We start from the raw sequence: 18392 nt of genomic DNA, 5'->3' as shown, positions 1-18392 counted from the left end.
CCAATAGATCTATCTTTAGGATTCACGTCAATTAGGGTGTCTGTTCCCTAATTCTTAGATTACCAGACTTAATAAAAAGGGGCATATTCAATTTCGATAATTCAACCATAGAATGTAGTTTCACGTACTTGTGTCTATTTTGTAAATCATTTATAAAACCTGCATGTATTCTCATCCCAAAAATATTAGATTTTAAAAGTGGGACTATAACTCACTTTCACAGATTTTTACTTCGTCGGGAAGTAAGACTTGGCCACTGGTTGATTCACGAACCTATAACAATATATACATATATACCAAAGTATGTTCAAAATATATTTACAACACTTTTAATATGTTTTGATGTTTTAAGTTTATTAAGTCAGCTGTCCTCGTTAGTAACCTACAACTAGTTGTCCACAGTTAGATGTACATAAATAAATCGATAAATATTATCTTGAATCAATCCATGACCCAGTGTATACATATCTCAGTATTGATCACAACTTAAACTATATATATTTTGGAATCAACCTCAACCCTGTATATCTAACTCCAACATTCACATATAGAGTGTCTATGGTTGTTCCGAAATATATATAGATGTGTCGACATGATAGGTCGAAACATTGTATACGTGTCTATGGTATCTCAAGATTACATAATATACAATACAAGTTGATTAAGTTATGGTTGGAATAGATTTGTTACCAATTTTCACGTAGCTAAAATGAGAAAAATTATCCAATCTTGTTTTACCCATAACTTCTTCATTTTAAATCCATTTTGAGTGAATCAAATTGATATGGTTTCATATTGAACTCAATTTTATGAAACTAAATAGAAAAAGTATAGGTTTATAGTCGGAAAAATAAGTTACAAGTTGTTTTTGTAAAGGTAGTCATTTCAGTCGAAAGAACGACGTCTAGATGACCATTTTAGAAAACATACTTCCACTTTGAGTTTAACCATAATTTTTGGATATAGTTTCATGTTCATAATAAAAATCATTTTCCCAGAATAACAACTTTTAAATCATAGTTTTTAATTAACTAACCCAAAACAGCCAGCGGTGTTACTACGACGGCGTAAATCCGGTTTTACGGTGTTTTTCGTGTTTCCAGGTTTTAAATCATTAAGTTAGCATATCATATAGATATAGAACATGTGTTTAGTTGATTTTAAAAGTCAAGTTAGAAGGATTAACTTTTATTTGCGAACACGTTTAGAATTAACTAAACTGTGTTCTAGTGATTACAAGTTTAAACCTTTGAATAAGATAGCTTTATATGTATGAATCGAATGATGTTATGAACATAATTACTACCTCAAGTTCCTTGGATAAACCTACTGGAAATGAGAAAAATGGATCTAGCTTCAAAGGATCCTTGGATGGCTTGAAAGTTCTTGAAGCAGAATCATGACACGAAAACAATTTCAAGTAAGATTTCCACTCGAAATAAGATTGTTATAGTTATAGAAATTGAATTAAAGTTTGAATATGATTATTATCTTGTATTAGAAAGATAACCTACTGTAAGTAACAAAGGTTTCTTGATCTTGGATGATTACTTGGAATGGATTTAGAAAACTTGGAAGTAAACTTGCAATCTTGGAACTATTCTTGATTTTATGAAACTAGAACTTTTGGAATTTATGAAGAACACTTAGAACTTGAAGATAGAACTTGAGAGAGATCAATTAGATGAAGAAAATTGAAGAATGAAAGTGTTTGTAGGTGTTTTTGGTCGTTGGTGTATGGATTAGATATAAAGGATATGTAATTTTGTTTTCATGTAAATAAGTCATGAATGATTACTCATATTTTTGTAATTTTATGAGATATTTCATGCTAGTTTCCAAATGATGGTTCTCACATGTGTTAGGTGACTCAAATGGGCTGCTAAGAGCTGATCATTGGAGTGTATATACCAATAGTACATACATCTAAAAGCTGTGTATTGTACGAGTACGAATACGGGTGCATACGAGTAGAATTGTTGATGAAACTGAACGAGGATGTAATTGTAAGTATTTTTGTTAAGTAGAAGTATTTTGATAAGTGTCTTGAAGTCTTTCAAAAGTGTATGAATACATATTAAAACACTACATGTATATACATTTTAACTGAGTCGTTAAGTCATCGTTAGGCGTTACATGTAAATGTTGTTTTGAAACCTTTAGGTTAACGATCTTGTTGAATGTTGTTAACCCATTGTTTATTATAACAAATGAGATGTTAAATTATTATATTATCATGATATTATGATATATAATATATCTTAGTATGATATATATACAGTTAAATGTCGTTACAACGATAATCGTTACATATATGTCTCGTTTCGAAATCATTAAGTTAGTAGTCTTATTTTTACATATGTATTTCATTGTTAATACACTTAATAATATATTTACTTATAATTTAACATAATTAACCAAGTGTATCAATATCTTAATATGATTCATATGTACCTAGTAAGACGTTGTTATAACGATAATCGTTATATTTATCGTTCTCGAGTTTCTTAAATTAATAGTCTCATTTTTATGTATATAACTCATTGTTAAAATGCCTAATGACATACATACTTATAATAAAATCATGTTAACTATATATATAACCATATATATGTCATCGTATAGTTTTTACAAGTTTTAACGTTTGTGAATCACCGGTCAACTTGGGTGGTCAATTGTCTATATGAAACCTATTTCAATTAATCAAGTCTTAACAAGTTTGATTGCTTAACATGTTGGAAACACTTAATCATGTAAATAACAATTTCATTTAATATATATATAAACATGGAAAAGTTCGGGTCACTACATTTAGTTCGATGATGATGATCAATAGTGTTATATTCATGAGTTTGAAAGTAAACTGAAAGAAGCTCAAGATAGGATTATTGAGCTTGAGCTGGTAAATCCTGCGGGAAATGATGATACACCACTTGGATTTCTGACAGCACAATGTCAAACAGTACCCAGCATGAACCACACTCAATTCCAATACCCAGGGCAAAATCAGTTAGTTCAACAATATTACACGTCACCACAAAATAATTTCCCTTTTCAAAATCCAATGTTAGTGAAACCGTACCAAACGCAGATGTTCCAACAATCCTTTGTTCAACCCCATAAGAAATGTACTTACAAACAGTTCTTAGATTGCAAACTCCCAAAATATTAGGGAAGTTCTGACCCGACATAAACTATGATTTGGTTGATGGAGGTTGAAAGGGCTTTGGAAGCCTGTCAATGTGCACCGGAGTTACAGGTTATGTATGCTAGTAGATTTTAAAAGGGTAGAGCTATGGTTTGGTGGAATGCGTTAACGTCAAGTATTCGAAAGGAGAATGTTAAGCAGATTACTTGGGAACAATTTCAATGGAAAGTTGGTGAACAGTATTGTTCCTCGTTCGACCTTAACCGATTGAAGACTGAGTTTTTAGAAATGAGAATTATGCCTCGGATGTTAATTAATGAAGTGATTGGTCAGTTTATGGATAAGTTGAGATTTGTCTCTCAGTGGGTACCAGATGAAGCATCAAGGATTCAACATTTTATTAATGTGATCTTGCTAGAATACAGAATGTCAGTGAGGATAGCAAAGAGTTTGTCTCATGCCTTTGTTATAGCTAGAATGGTGGAAAGTGATTTAAAAGCGGTAAGAGGAATGATGACAGGGAGTGTGATGACTCCGAGTGGTCAAATGGGTGGTCAATCCAGTGAAAAGTCAAAGAAATCATCTGGATATAGACAGAAGGGTAAAAGTAAACATGGTAGTTCTGGAACTGCTTCAGGTCGAGGTGAATGGTGTAAGATGTGTAGGTCATCACATAATGATTAGTGCTCAGAGGCTACCAGAAGATGTTTGAGATGTGGTGCAGTAGGACATGAGTCCCAAAGGTGTTCGTTTCTAGGAAATGTGTGTTGGAGTTGTCATCAACCAGGGCATCGTGCTGTAAGTTTTCCGTCCAAGAGTGTGAGTTCTGGGGCAGGGTTAGGTGCGCGTTCGGCATCAGTTGGAGGGTCTACTACCTCGAGTGGGCAGAAGAGGAAGAACCCTCCCACAGCAGAGGCCGGAGCTTTCTGGATGTCAGTTGAGAAGGCTACAGAAACTGACGAAGTGATCACCGGTATGTTTTTAATCAACTCAATACCTGCTCGTGTATTGTTTGATTGTGGTGCAAATAAGTCTTTTATGTCATTAGACTTTTGTGCTAAATTAAATTTACCTGCTACTGTGCTGCCTAAACCAGTTAGAGTAGAGGTAGGTAATGGAAAGATCACACCCATCACAACGTTTGTGACTGGGGTTAGTATTGATATTGAAGGAAAGTCATTTCCTATGACTTGTTTAGTGTTACCCATTCCTAGTTTTGATGTAATGTTAGAAATGGATTTGTTGATCCCACTTAGAGCTAGTATTAAGTGCGATAGGAAAATGATTTCCTTTCATTTAGCTGACGGAACCCGCGTTATAGCTCGAGCGGAACGGGGTGGGTATAGTTTTCCATTGATATCAATGATGAAAGCCAAGAAATCTTTATCCAAAGGGTGTGAATCATTCCTAGCTTATGTAGTAGATTGTAAGAAAGAAAAGAAAGCAATAGCCGATATTCCAGTAGTTTCTGAGTTTACGGAAGTGTTTCCAGATGAGTTACCAGGGTTACCGCCGGTTAGAGAAGTAGAGTATAATATTGAATTGGTGCCTGGAGCTACTCCAGTTGCCAAATCCTCGTATCGTTTAGCGCCTTCAGAAATTTGTGAAATGATGTCAAAAATTCACGATCTATTGGATCGTGGGTTTATTAGGCCGAGTTCTTCTCCTTGGGGTGCACCGGTATTAATTGTTAAGAAGAAAGACGCTACCATGCGTATGTGTATAGATTATCGGGAGTTGAATAAGAGAACATTAAAGAATAAGTACCCGCTGCCTAGAATAGATGATTTATTCGATCAGTTGCAGGGTGCTTCATACTTCTCATGAAACAACCCAACCCGTATTTAAACCGGCCCGTAGTTTTTTTTTCTTTAATACATTAATATTTAGGTCCCATTTATGTTTCCAAAAACATCTTTAACACAATAATAAGTTAAATGAGCTTTAAAACATTTAATACATAGTTTAAATATCCGAACGGGTAAACACGACCCGACTATTTTAATGTCCAACAAAACCGAGCATGGTGATTGGGGATACGCTACCCAATCCTAATCGATCCAAAAGCACATCTTCTAAAGCAAACTACGCAAGTCCACTAGTCCCCACGCTTACTCGAGCCACCTCCTTCATGCAAATCTATAAAAATGTAAACAACGAGAGTGTAAGCTAATGCTTAGTGAATGTAAAGATACTATACACATACATATGCATAAAATGGCTACGCATCACCAAGCATCAAAATAACACATACCGTCCCCGCATGGTAAACAAACTACAAAAGAGCACAATACACAAAGTAGCTACACGCTACGTAAACGCCAAGCTAATGTCACAAGATTAGCTACAACACAACAATAAGTATATACGTGTATATAACAACTATAATCAACAATAACGACAAGGTTAACCCCTTAACCCAAACTACATGAAGGTCGGCCGAACTACCCGTGCCTTAGTGAATTCGCACTACCCGAGATTCACTTCCTTCACCACTTCTACAACCGAGGTTTGCCGAACTACCCGAGCCTTAGTGAATTTGCACAACCCGAAATTCACCACCTCATCACCAAGATGACCGAACCAACCCGAGTCATCATGAATCCGCACTAACCGAGATTCATTTCCTCAACAACAAATGCTAGCAACCCATCGCCAAAAGGGTTATCCAAAACGCTAGCCAATTCACAACACCAAGGGTAAAAACCCACAACGTGTAAGCGTATCACATGGACCCAAAGTACAAGGCCCATTCTCTCACACGAACATAGAGTAAACCCGAACAAGGGTCACCCTACACACACGCACCCATTTTACACAAACACATGTGCATAGTAAATTTACACTCACCTTAACGCCTCGATGAAGTGCAATCCAATTCCGCAACTCGCCAAAGGAAAGTACCTATTCCATTAATCACAAATACAACAACACAATTAGGGTGGATTTACAAATCAACCCAAATTGACAATTAGTGCAATTTCGACCCAAATTGCACTTCCAAGCTCAAACCGCGCCAAAACTAACCAATAATCACTAACACAAGTGAGAATGGTCCTAATAAGCCAATTAAACCTGAACACAAGTGTTAAACACTTGTCTTGCCCAATTTGACACCAAAACCCTAATCTTGACCCATTTCAAAATTAGTCAACCGAATGAACCCTAAAGGCTTCCAACACCTCAATAATCACTCAATATTTGTGATTACACCCATTTGCAAGTCTTACAAACTTACACTTGTCCACCAAACCCAAAACCCGCCAATAACAAAAATAAACCCGAATCTTAGTGTTACACTACTACAAAAAAAGTCAAGTAGACGTGTTGAAAAAGCTATTTAGACGTGTTTTTGAACACGTCTAGATAGCACAGGTCTAATTGTAAAATATCAAATAGACGTGTTACAAAACCGGTCTTATTGACAATATGAAGACCGGTTGCAACTTTCATTTGGCGCTAGTTTATGAGTATATAGGCCGGTTCCTAGACATCACAATCAGTCTATTTATATAGTATAGAGCACCTTTTTTTTAATTCTTCTAATTCATATTAAACTAGAACTAGCTGATGTATGCTTAAAAATCAAACCACAAATTTGTTGGCCAACATATGATTAGACAAACCACGACAACACTATTAAATCTGAACCAAATCATATTATATATATACACCAACCATCGTTTCTGTCGATACAACATTGCTGAAGTTTCTCCAAATTAAAATAATACAGAGTAATACACTAATTGCATAGATAAATATAAAAAAGGAACATGAACTTATTTTCAGAACCTTGTTGCACTTGAGAATTATTACTACTCAAAAATCATTTGTTGATCTCTAATGCCAATTCATGAAAGAGCCTTCTTCTCACTATACTCAATTGTCGATCTCCAAGGTATAACCAGTTGCAAATGGGTGGTCCCAATCTGGAATACAAAATGAATTAGACAGGAAACGCAAGTAGTAATACTGCATATAAAAAACTTGGCATCATACCTTCAAAGGTGTCTTAACATCCTATATAAATACAGGAATTGTAGTCTTAAACCTTCAGCTATTCCATTGTTGAAGGACCTTACCCATGAATTGTTGCTAAACACAATAAAACATGTTATTCGATCACAATGAGAATGAATGATGCAACAAAGTAATGAATGAAAGTTTAACACTAAAAAAAATAAAATAAATAAATCTATAGGTAAGTCTGCAACTATTTATCTAATTCTCTTAAAAACAATAAAAACAAGTGATTTCACATATGCTAAAATTGATCATTATAATAAAATTAATGCTTACATGTTAATGTTTATATTTTAGGCATGTACCATCTCTTTCTCGCGATCTTAATTTTCATACCCCTGTTTTGAAAAGAAAAAAACATAGATATGGTCAATCAGACTTTCGAGAACAATATATCAAAAACTTTAAGTTTCTTGAAGTGCATCCTGAGTATGACCTTCATACTAGATCAACTATCAAAATATGCTATCCAGGGATGCCAAAACATACTCTTGCCCAGTTATATCTAAACCAATGCAATGTAAATATAAATATATAAATATATTATAAATAAATAAACATAAACACATAGATAAAAAGAAATTAAATACAAGGGGCAAGAGCATACATGGCAGTTAAGTATATCATATTAAATACAAGGGGCAAGAGCATACATGTCATGTCTATTCTCAGGTGAAAAAGATAAGGAGAAGGCTCAGTAGTCAGAATCTGAGTCGTTGCTGGTAATTGGTGAGTGGGTCTATCTTCGAATAGAGTTTAAGTAGCAAATCATGCTACTGTAGATTACTCTGATTACCTTGTGTAGTATAGTGATTTCCATACTAGTAGATAGTTGCATGCTATGTGATTTATATGTTTTATATGCATGATGTGTTGAAGCCAACTGAGGCTAGGCAAAGTTGGCAACTCACCGAGGCTAGGCAAGGTCAGGTTCATATAAGGTCAACTGAGGCTAGGATAGGTTGAGTCCAAGTCCTACAGTCTGTTTAGTATAGCATAGAAGAATGCATGTGTTGCGTTTGGATAGTTATGCAGAGACTTGGTAGGAAGGACTATCGGTAGATCCTAGCCCAATCAGCTAGGGTCGTATTCCCGTACAAGCCGCCGATCCTTATATTGTCATTATTCGTATTCTTGTTGGTTGTAAGCATGTTAGTTGTTTGTTGTATGATATTAGAAGATGCAGTCAGTAAGCTCTCACTTATCTTCTTCATTTACGAAAATAGATCGATAAGAAAAGATGTCAGCCTCTCTTTTCTCGCAGAACACTCACTTAAAGGGGCTATTAGGGGCGGTGACATGTGTAAGCAAGAAGAAGCGGGTTGATAATGACATTGGGGAAGCCTAGTCGGGAAAAAAATGCCATTCACTTATTTAACTGCTAAGAAGAATTTTCTCTTTCGACTGGGAACTACTTACCTTTGGTGCTTTATATTTTTTTATATAAGGTAGTAATCTCGTAGAGGCAAGGGTGAATCAAGTTAGCATCCCGCCATTCATGCCATGCCTTGTCAGCTAGGCTAGTTAGCTAATTCCTTCCAATAAAATAGATTATGGATTGCTTAAGCTTAATCTGTAGATAGATTCCATTCACTTAGCAGTGTGCTAATCCCCCACATTCCTCCCCCTGCAGGTTTTAGATATTGCTGATGGGATCGGGCTGTAAGGTTGAAGACATATTTAACTAGTAACTCTGATGTGGACAATTGTAATCGTGTTTGTAATAACGTTACACTGTTTGTGAAAGTTAAACTTAATTATGTGGTTTTCTGTAATTATGAATAATGATGTCGTGTTTGGTAATAAAATGTCTTTCGCTATGTTATAAAAAAAATGGCAGATGCTACACGTAGTCTTGAATGCACTCTTCCAATAGCTCTATATCATCGTTTCCTTTTTGCAGGTAATGATAGTACTCTTCATTGATAGCCTCAATCCGATCTTTTAATCGTGGTGTAAATTCGATCGTCGAATTGTGGATGGCTTTTAAAATTTCCGCAAATTCATCGTTATCATTGATGAATGAGATCATATCGGCATGGTTCGATATGACGGGAACTGTGAAAGGTTCTTGTAATAACCCGCCTTTTTTCGTTAATTTATTTAACGACCGTCTTTTTTTTAGATAATATCTTTCGTTATCTAAATTCGTACACTCCGTTGATTAGCGTTTTAATATTTCCGTTATTTAATTAAAACATCTCCCGTTTACTCTCGCGTATTTTAAAATAATTAATTTGGTTAATTCACGCACCCGCTTTTAAACTCGAGGAACCAAAGTTGCCAAGAGGCCAAACTAGTTGACTAGGTCAACTAGTCTAACCCCACCACCACCACTCATTCATTACCTCCCACTTCTTCTTCTTTCTACTACTTCCACTTTTTGCTCTCAAACTCTCAATTTACTAAATCATCATCTAAAACCAATCTAGGAGGCTAACATCAAAACAAACTACATATTTGTGATCCTTGCATCATTCTCTTCAATTTGGTACCAATTTCATAGCTTAGGGTAAGCTTTTCAAAATCTCTAAATTTCATAAATTAGACCTTTAAACTTAAAAGTGTGTTAGTTAGTGTCTATGGCTCGAGTCTAACATGAATATGTGATTTATTTGCTCGATCTCGTTATTTTGCATAAACTAGCATGAACTTTAAAAAGGGTTTGTTTAATCTTGAGTTTCGAGTGATTTAATGTTGTTTAATGTGAAAGCTCATGTATTAAAAGTGTTACTAGCATCATTAGCTTCATTTTGGTATGTAGGTTGACTTGGAAAACTTCATTAACCTAAATGTTGAATTCATGATTCTTTGGTTAGGGTTTGGTAGCATTTAAAATGAACTTTTGATGCCTTGAATGCTATGAGATGTTATTGGTGAGTGTTTAGTTGCATTGTATGCGTAAGTACTTTCGAAACGGCATATCGCATGTGTAAATTGGATTCCCGAATCATCTTATGCGTTTATGAACTTTGAACTTTTGATAATGAACATCCAATGATCTTTTGATGCGGATTTAATTGTTGTAAATGCTAGTTTTGGTTGATGATATGTTCTTAGTTGTATTCCTTGTCAAAATACCTTTGCAACGATATAAGATACGTGTTGTAAGTGTTTTCAGTTCATAATTTGTGTTTGAATGAATTTTGGTTCTAGACTTGAACATTTAAAACAGCCCAGGAATCAGCTCGGGTGTATTGCCGCGGCACAGTGCGGCGTTTGCCTGGAAAGTGGGATGTTCAATTTCTCGTTTTCACGTTTAATTCTAACTATGCTACGCACCTCCGATTAACATGTAACTTGTTCTAACATGCTCATATATGATTATATAACTAAGAAAAGTTATTCGAGACCCGACCCGAACGTGTTGACTTTTTTGTTGACTTTGACTTGACCAAAGTTGACTTTTATTCAAACTTAACCAATACTTTGGTTAATCGTTATAACCTTTCTCTTATACTTGATTCTTGCATGAAACTTGAAAACTTGATTCGCATGCTATATAATCGAGTCATAACGAGCCATAGGACTAATTGAACAAATTTCGCCCGACCTTGTGTCATAACCGGTAATTGATACAACTTATTTGTTTAGGTCAAGGCTAAGCAACTTTCATTGCACAACGTTTAATTACAAGTACTTTGGCATGCAACTACGGTGAGATCATAGTCCCATCTTTTCAACAACTTTTATTCTTTAAATCAAGGGATGAGAAACATATACGTATCATACTTTTATGCTTTGAACACAAGTACGAAAACAAACATTCCACAGCGAGTTAGAACAAAAAGCCTCAATTCAATTATTATTAGTTACACTTTTAGGGTGTAAACGTGAACTTATGTTGTGTGGATCCACATAGGCTTGACGCGCCCTCATTCAGACGGTTCGCTACCATTAGCGGATGAAATATATTTTTGGGTATAGTGTAGGTTCTAACACTATGATAACGGGGTTCATAAAATAGTTAAGTCTTGATAATTGGGTGCTCGCAACGTACAACAACTTTGGAATGCAAACGATTTGGATAATCAACTTATACTAAATCCTGTGGTTCAAAAACAACGTTTATAAATACACCTATGATTTCACCAACATTTTTCGTTGACAGTTTTCTATATGTTTCTCAGGTTCATACTAGGCAACTTGATACATTGATATGGCTGAAACGGACGGTTTTTATTTGTACGATGTCGTTAGGCCGCGGCTCGCCAGGATCAGCCACTCGTGGGAGAGGGTACTGTTTTAAATTTATATTTAGCGGGGCCTAAATCTTACTACTCCTTATAAGTAAGGGAAGTATAACCTAGAGTCGTATTTTTGAGATATCAGTAACATCGAACCTATATTGTAGCCTAAGATAGTTAGGGAGTAGTGAATATTTATTTTGGGATTTTCTAATTTATAAGATAGATAAAGTAAATGCAATAAAATTTGTAAATCAGATAAGGTTAAAGTAAGTGCATACTATGACTTCATCAGTTATTCTGCCGAGATTATGGAATGTTGGCTCATGAATAGGCAGAGGCCCTGTATTCATTACACTGGTCCTAAACGCCCCTGTCATAAGACATGTCACTGGGTACTGCGTTAGGCTTGAAGATTCTGAATAGACAGCAACGTCCCTTACACCTGACGCCCGTGCAGTCTGACTACAGGCATACATGTTCAGACGGCTCATCCAATTGAGCGACTCGGTTGGGTGACGTATTAACATTCCAAAATGGTCTAAACTTTCTTAAGCATAATAGAATACATGGTGTACCATATCCGAGAGACGTGATGTGCTTCAATGCTTTCGGCAATGATTGGTAAAAGATAGTTAGGCCCTTAAAAAGAGTTCAACCATAAAGAACACCATGGCCAAGTCAAGTGTAACAACCCGACTTCGTTATACCAAAAATACGACTTAAAAAAAATAATTTGTGAGACAGTGCATCTGGACGGCGTCCAGTTATCTGGACGGCGTCCAGTATTGAAAGACAGGACGGCGTCCCAAGCATTTGGACGGCGTCCAAATGAACTAAAGTGGACTGATCAGTTTTTATTTACACGCGAGAAGAAAACCCGCTTCTCGACACTTTTAAACGTAACCAATTTCACAATATGCCATATTAAGTAAAACTAAGATACTTCCACCATAAAAACAAGTTTTACAACACCGGGCCCACAATGACCCGTTTAAAAATAATGTAACGATTTCGACCCATTTATCTCTTTAAACGGATTAGGACTCTATAACCCAACCCGATACCAAGAGCATAATCCCGGAGACTACCAAATCCCCCAATCCGCGTCCATATAACCAAAAGCTACCCCTTCGAGCCCAAGCGCTCCTATGCATCTAGTCTAACAACTAGCTAGCTTCATAACAAAATACCTGTAAAAAGGTAAACAACGAGAGGGGTAAGCTAAAAGCTTAGTGAATGCAATAATTATACGAATACATATATAATTATACCTACTTGCAAACACTTACACAAACCGCAAACACGCTAGCAAACATAATTAGCTTATCGTCACAATAACAAGCTATAAATCTCCAATACCACAAGCTAGCATAACAACCGCATATAAATATAACTGGAATAATATAGTATGCTTACAACACAAATAACCATGGTTAACCAATAGTACAAGGGAACGGCGCTCGCGAAAACGCCATCGGTGTTCATAACATCCGTTAGGGCACTTAACACCTCGCACCACTAACCCCTAGGGTGGCACCTTAACACCTCGGCACATCACCCCGAGTGGCATCTTAACACCTAGATGCAACACTCATTATTTTACAGAGTGGTGTCTTAACACCTCGACACTACACTCCTAGGTGGCATCTTAACACCTCGATGCTACACCCGAGTGGCATCTTAACACCTCGATGCTACACTCTTCACGTGAAACATGGTGTCTTAGCACCTCGACACTACCCATTTCACGCTACAACAAATAGATACATTATATACCTACACATATAATTATTCCACTCACCTCGAATTGCCCGCACAAGTCATAAACGTAAATCGCCTCCAAAATCAACCGAGCAAACCTTTTACCTATAATACGCATATAGATATACAAACAATCAACATACATTCTCTACGAGAGAATTCGACTTCAACACCCTTAACCAAGGGTTTACACCTATCACCACAAACCGCCCATTTAGACACATAAAGTGGACTTCACCAATTACCACTACGGGTGGTAATTCCGACCCATCCAACAAGTACAATTTAACCAAAATTGCTTATCATCCAATTAATCTAAAATTAAAGTCATTACCAAATTTGACCCATCTAAGTCAACCCATTTTGACATAAATCCCAAAAACATCTTTAATCACTAACGGCTAGTGACTAACTTTCCAAAATACCATTTAACACTTGAATCAAACATTTATATACTTGGTTCATCAAATCTTGACCCATAACTTAGTTTGACACCGAATCAAGCTTACTTGACCCAAAATACCCATTCGACCCATTTTGACCTAGATTAGGGTTTACACCCAAAAATCAAGTCAACACAAGTGTTCTAAGGTTTAACTAACACATGCAAGGTCCAAACTAACAATTCCATCAATTGAAACCCTAAGTCACCAATTCGGGTTTACATACATGAATCTTCCCCAAAAACCCTCAAACTTCACAATAAATGGGTTATAACTCTAACTAGCACAAACTTTAACTCAAACAATAACCTTAACAAAGAAATTCGGAGTTGAGACTTACCAATACTACCAAAATGTAGCCGTGAACGAAAGGAACAACTTTAACTCTCGAGCTTTGACCCGAAACGCTCATCTTCTTCACCAAACCAAGCTTTCTCACTCTAAATTAACCCTCTCTCTCTAAAATAAGATGAGAGTGTTTTGTGTGGGTGAGAATGAGCTCCAAATGGAGTTCTAGATCATTTTTGATGATCCCAAACCGACCTCAAGTGAAAAGACCTAAATACCCCTTTTAATTTGAGAAAAATAGAGCTGCTGGCCCGTCAGGCCTTCTGGACGGCGTCCAAAAAGCTTGGACGGCGTCCTAACCTTCATTGTTGGACGGCGTCCTAAAGTCTGGACGGAGTCCCAATGAACTGAGTCTGAAACTGAACTTGTTTTGGTCGTAACTTTCAAACCGTAACTCCGTTTTCGACGAATCAAATATCGTTGGAAACGTAATGAGATTTACTATCCAATGGTAAGGTTTTAGAACATCAACTCCAACTTTATTTGGGATCCAAATATACACTTACATGCCTCGTATTTCGAATATCGTTCAGAATAACTCGTAACTGAAAACGGGTGTTACAACTCTCCCCCACTTAAATTGGATCACGTCCTCGTGATCCGCACAAACACTAGAAGTTAAGCACTTCTCCCACGAACATTTCCGCTTCCAACGCGGAGTCACACATGTAGTAAACTCATCCGAATCCTCGCTTCGTGCACTAACGCATCATAATACAACAACCGTACTTCACAATCGTCCTAAAAGAAGGACAATTCACCGGCAACCATCGTCGTCACACCTCACGATTCCTACAAAACACAACAAAGCCCGTCATCCATAACATCATCCGTGAATTCTAAGATCCCACCACACGCTAATGATCACTAGCGTGCACTACCGCAATAAACGATATCTCATACACTCGACGTCCAGAATTTCCATTTAGGAAATACGAAAAATACCACATTTTCCTTCAAGTTCTCACGGCTGCAACACGCAACAAGCGTCATCCATAACTATATCGCCGTATGCGATCTTCTAAATTCACTACGCCGCGAACCAAGTCTTACATTAATCCAAATCGAGAAGGATTCATGCTTCCTTAAAATTTCGTACTCATTCGGTTCATAACCGTACTACTCGACCGATCATTCCTGAATATTCTTTAGGCCAAGAACCAAACTCCCTCCAGCTCTACACCGGATCATTCCTTCAACGAAAAAAAATTTTAATAACCCCGCAATAACACTTAGGAAGCACCATTTTCCCGCCGATCGATCCACACACGACTATACGTCACTGGATTAATCCAGGACGACAATAATACACCACGAATTAGACGAAACATCAACACATCGTCATAGGGTTTCTCCTCTGAACCATACAATACGGCTTCCTAGTACTAGCATAGAAGCTATTCGTATACCAAAATCCCATCAACGGCGAATCATCATCACAAAATTTCCGCAATTCGCCACACGACTCACAAAAATATTCACCACGCCGGGTGAACTTTCCTACCTAGACCGTCCGTTAAGGATGGTCTCAACATTTCAATGCAACTAACAGTCGCATCACTAGGGAGCACACTCTCGCAAACAAACAACATCTGCGTGTCTCGATGTGAGACAGTCAGAATCGACACTCTCCACCTCACATTCGTCTATAAAGTGGAATAATCCACTGACAATCTCCACGATTGCGTTTCCCGACAGGGAAAATACGATATTCGCCACAATATCGAACTCGTTCTCATTCAATTATACTGTCCGGGTTTCATGACAACCCAGATTTTTTTTTCACTACGGGAGCACTCGCAACGACACTTCATTCTCTCACTCCGGGATCTCAAACTTCACATTTGGTCTCATACAGCACATTGGTACTACACGACCACCTTACATAGGAAGTCTTACACTTCCTTCGATCCCATCATCACAATCTTCACGCATAAAATTCCAGAGTTGTAACTCACAATCGTAAAGCACGATCTCGAGTTGACATTAGTAACCCGTCACTCTTCCTCGTTAGGAGCTCCGAATACCCATTGAGGCTTAGCACGGTACACTCCAACATTTCACTATACATAACACCACTGGAGTTTTCCTCGGGCGGCAGTAAAAACTCTCCCACTTAGGATTTATCTCCCTATTCTCACCGCCAAGATGATAACATCCTGCGGAATTGTAATTCCACGTCACACCTGACCATTCTCATCGTTGGTCATAAACATCAATTCACCACAAATTCGCTTTAGGCTCTCAGAGCCGACATGCACAATCACTTGTGACGTCGTATACGCGATGAAATCGCACCTTCATACCACAATTCACAACTAACTACCTTAATCGTTCGAAAAGCAAACTCCACCAAAGTCTTACATATGACTCTAAGCCTATGCATATGTCACGCCGCTTACTTAGTCGTGATTCTCAGTCCAGATCGCCCGACCTTCCACGCAATGAACTTTTTCAACAATTGCTCACTCTCATGGAGAAGAGTGACCAATTCCGACACCATAATTGCGTCCACCATAATGTCAACACTTCATCATATCCTTCGGACTAACCGACCATTAAGTCTGTCACCGGCTCACCGGTCATCTCTACCCGTCTATCACTTAAGAGCAACAAGATTCGCTCACCGTCACTTCATAAGAAGTATTTATCACAATGCTCTTAAACTTCGACTTTCGAAACCGTCGAATTACCATCACCCGTCGATCACTATTATAATCTCCGATGCTTCCAAGGGTATCTCACGGGCACCCTAAGCACAAAGTGATTACACCACTACCGAAGTTGAACATTACACTAGCAGGTATAAAAAGGCACCTGACGCAGTGTCATGCAGACTCCCACCACAATCAAATGAATTTTAGAAAATCGATCTTTAGGTTCCATACACCCGATGTCACCCGTCTCTCTATAATAATGACCAGAAGTCATACATACCCGACAAACCTTACGGTTTATCATCTTATCGAAGGTTCCTAGCGATCACACACTACTCGCAATTTTCACAAGGCCAAAACGATATAGCCTAACGAAACCCTTCATCTAACACTAAGGAGATGCTTGAGAACACCAAGTCTTACACCCTTCTACATTTCGATAAAACCGCTACTACAAGGGATATTCCATTAGGAATGTTACCTTATAAGCCACAACACACTAACACAGTCATCGTTATACGGGTCTCACTCCCATGAGTTTAACGACCCGAAGATTCCTCGATTCGCCAATTTCCAAGGCGACTCACAACTAGAATCCTAACACGATTCTCTAACCACACACTCTACCGAGTGTAACTCAAAATTAAAATCATTAGACTTGTCGCATTCCATTACGAAATTCAAGTCCTCGTCGCACACACGCAAACGTAAATCGATCTTCCTAGTTACGATGGGTAACTAAAACCAATAACAATCTTAATAGTGCGCCCACTACATAGGGTGACTAAGTACGCACCAAACTCGTGAGTTTGCTCACTCACTTAACTAAGCGAATCCACCATAACACTTCTCGACTCGCAACGAACCCGATGTGACTACAAGCACATCACCCGAGACAACTATCACCTAGGAACCAATAAAGATTCCTCATTTATCCCGAATCTACCCCAACCATGCCACGTTTCCTCCGTTCGGTACTCGTCATGTCATGCTTGATGTCAAGATACACTTTCGTAATAATGGTGATCGATCACTATTACAAATGCGTACCTTACCATTTCCACATGGTCACGCAAAGTACTTTACCCGGACTGACGCAACATTCACACAAAATAACACGCGATAACTCCTAGTACCCGAATGACCAAAGTCCTTAACGTGAACTTGATCACTCAAAACCGCCAAACATACGAATCTCCTCAATAGATTCATCCCTAGGATACCGCACAAAAGATACCTGTATATATATATACACCAGTATAAAATAGTAATAAACGTACACAAGTACACCACAATGACAAGTCAACCTACAACCTAGGTGACTATCACTAAAACAACGTCCAAGTTCGCCTACTTACCTTAGGAACTAGCAATCTAAGGCACTAATTTACACGCGAAATAAGGCCCCGCATCATCGCACTTTGGACAAAAACAAGTCCTAGTTAGTCACCTACTATAAGGCACTAACAAATCTCAATCCGACCCGTAATCCTACAAGTCCCGCAAATAATGCACAACCGCCAATAAGTCTAAGACTAGGCACCTATTCCAAGGTCACCTAATTCCCTTAGACTATGCTCTGATACCACTTGTAACAACCCGACTTCGTTATACCAAAAATACGACTTAAAAAAAATAATTTATGAGACAGTGCATCTGGACGGCGTCTAGTTATCTGGACGGCGTCCAGTATTGAGAGACAGGACTGCGTCCCAAGCATTTGGACGGTGTCCAAATGAACTAAAGTGGACTGATCAGTTTTTATTTACACGCGAGCGGAAAACCCGCTTCTCGACACTTTTAAATGTAACCAATTTCACAA

General features: G+C 37.7%; 1 protein-coding gene across 1 annotated transcript; it reads left to right on the top strand.

The window, feature by feature from the left end:
• Positions 1-3295: 3295 nt before the first annotated feature.
• Positions 3296-8137, top strand: LOC139900609 (uncharacterized). Its single transcript, XM_071883379.1, has 4 exons — positions 3296-3791; positions 3936-4121; positions 4245-4828; positions 8051-8137. The coding sequence occupies exons 1-4, from the start codon at positions 3296-3298 to the stop codon at positions 8135-8137; spliced, it is 1353 nt and encodes a 450-aa protein (XP_071739480.1).
• The last annotated feature ends 10255 nt before the right edge of the window (positions 8138-18392 follow it).

The sequence above is a fragment of the Rutidosis leptorrhynchoides genome, chromosome 1 (assembly GCF_046630445.1).
Source record: "Rutidosis leptorrhynchoides isolate AG116_Rl617_1_P2 chromosome 1, CSIRO_AGI_Rlap_v1, whole genome shotgun sequence".
NCBI classification, from domain to species: Eukaryota; Viridiplantae; Streptophyta; class Magnoliopsida; order Asterales; family Asteraceae; genus Rutidosis; species Rutidosis leptorrhynchoides.
This window is presented reverse-complemented; position numbering and strand designations above follow the sequence as displayed.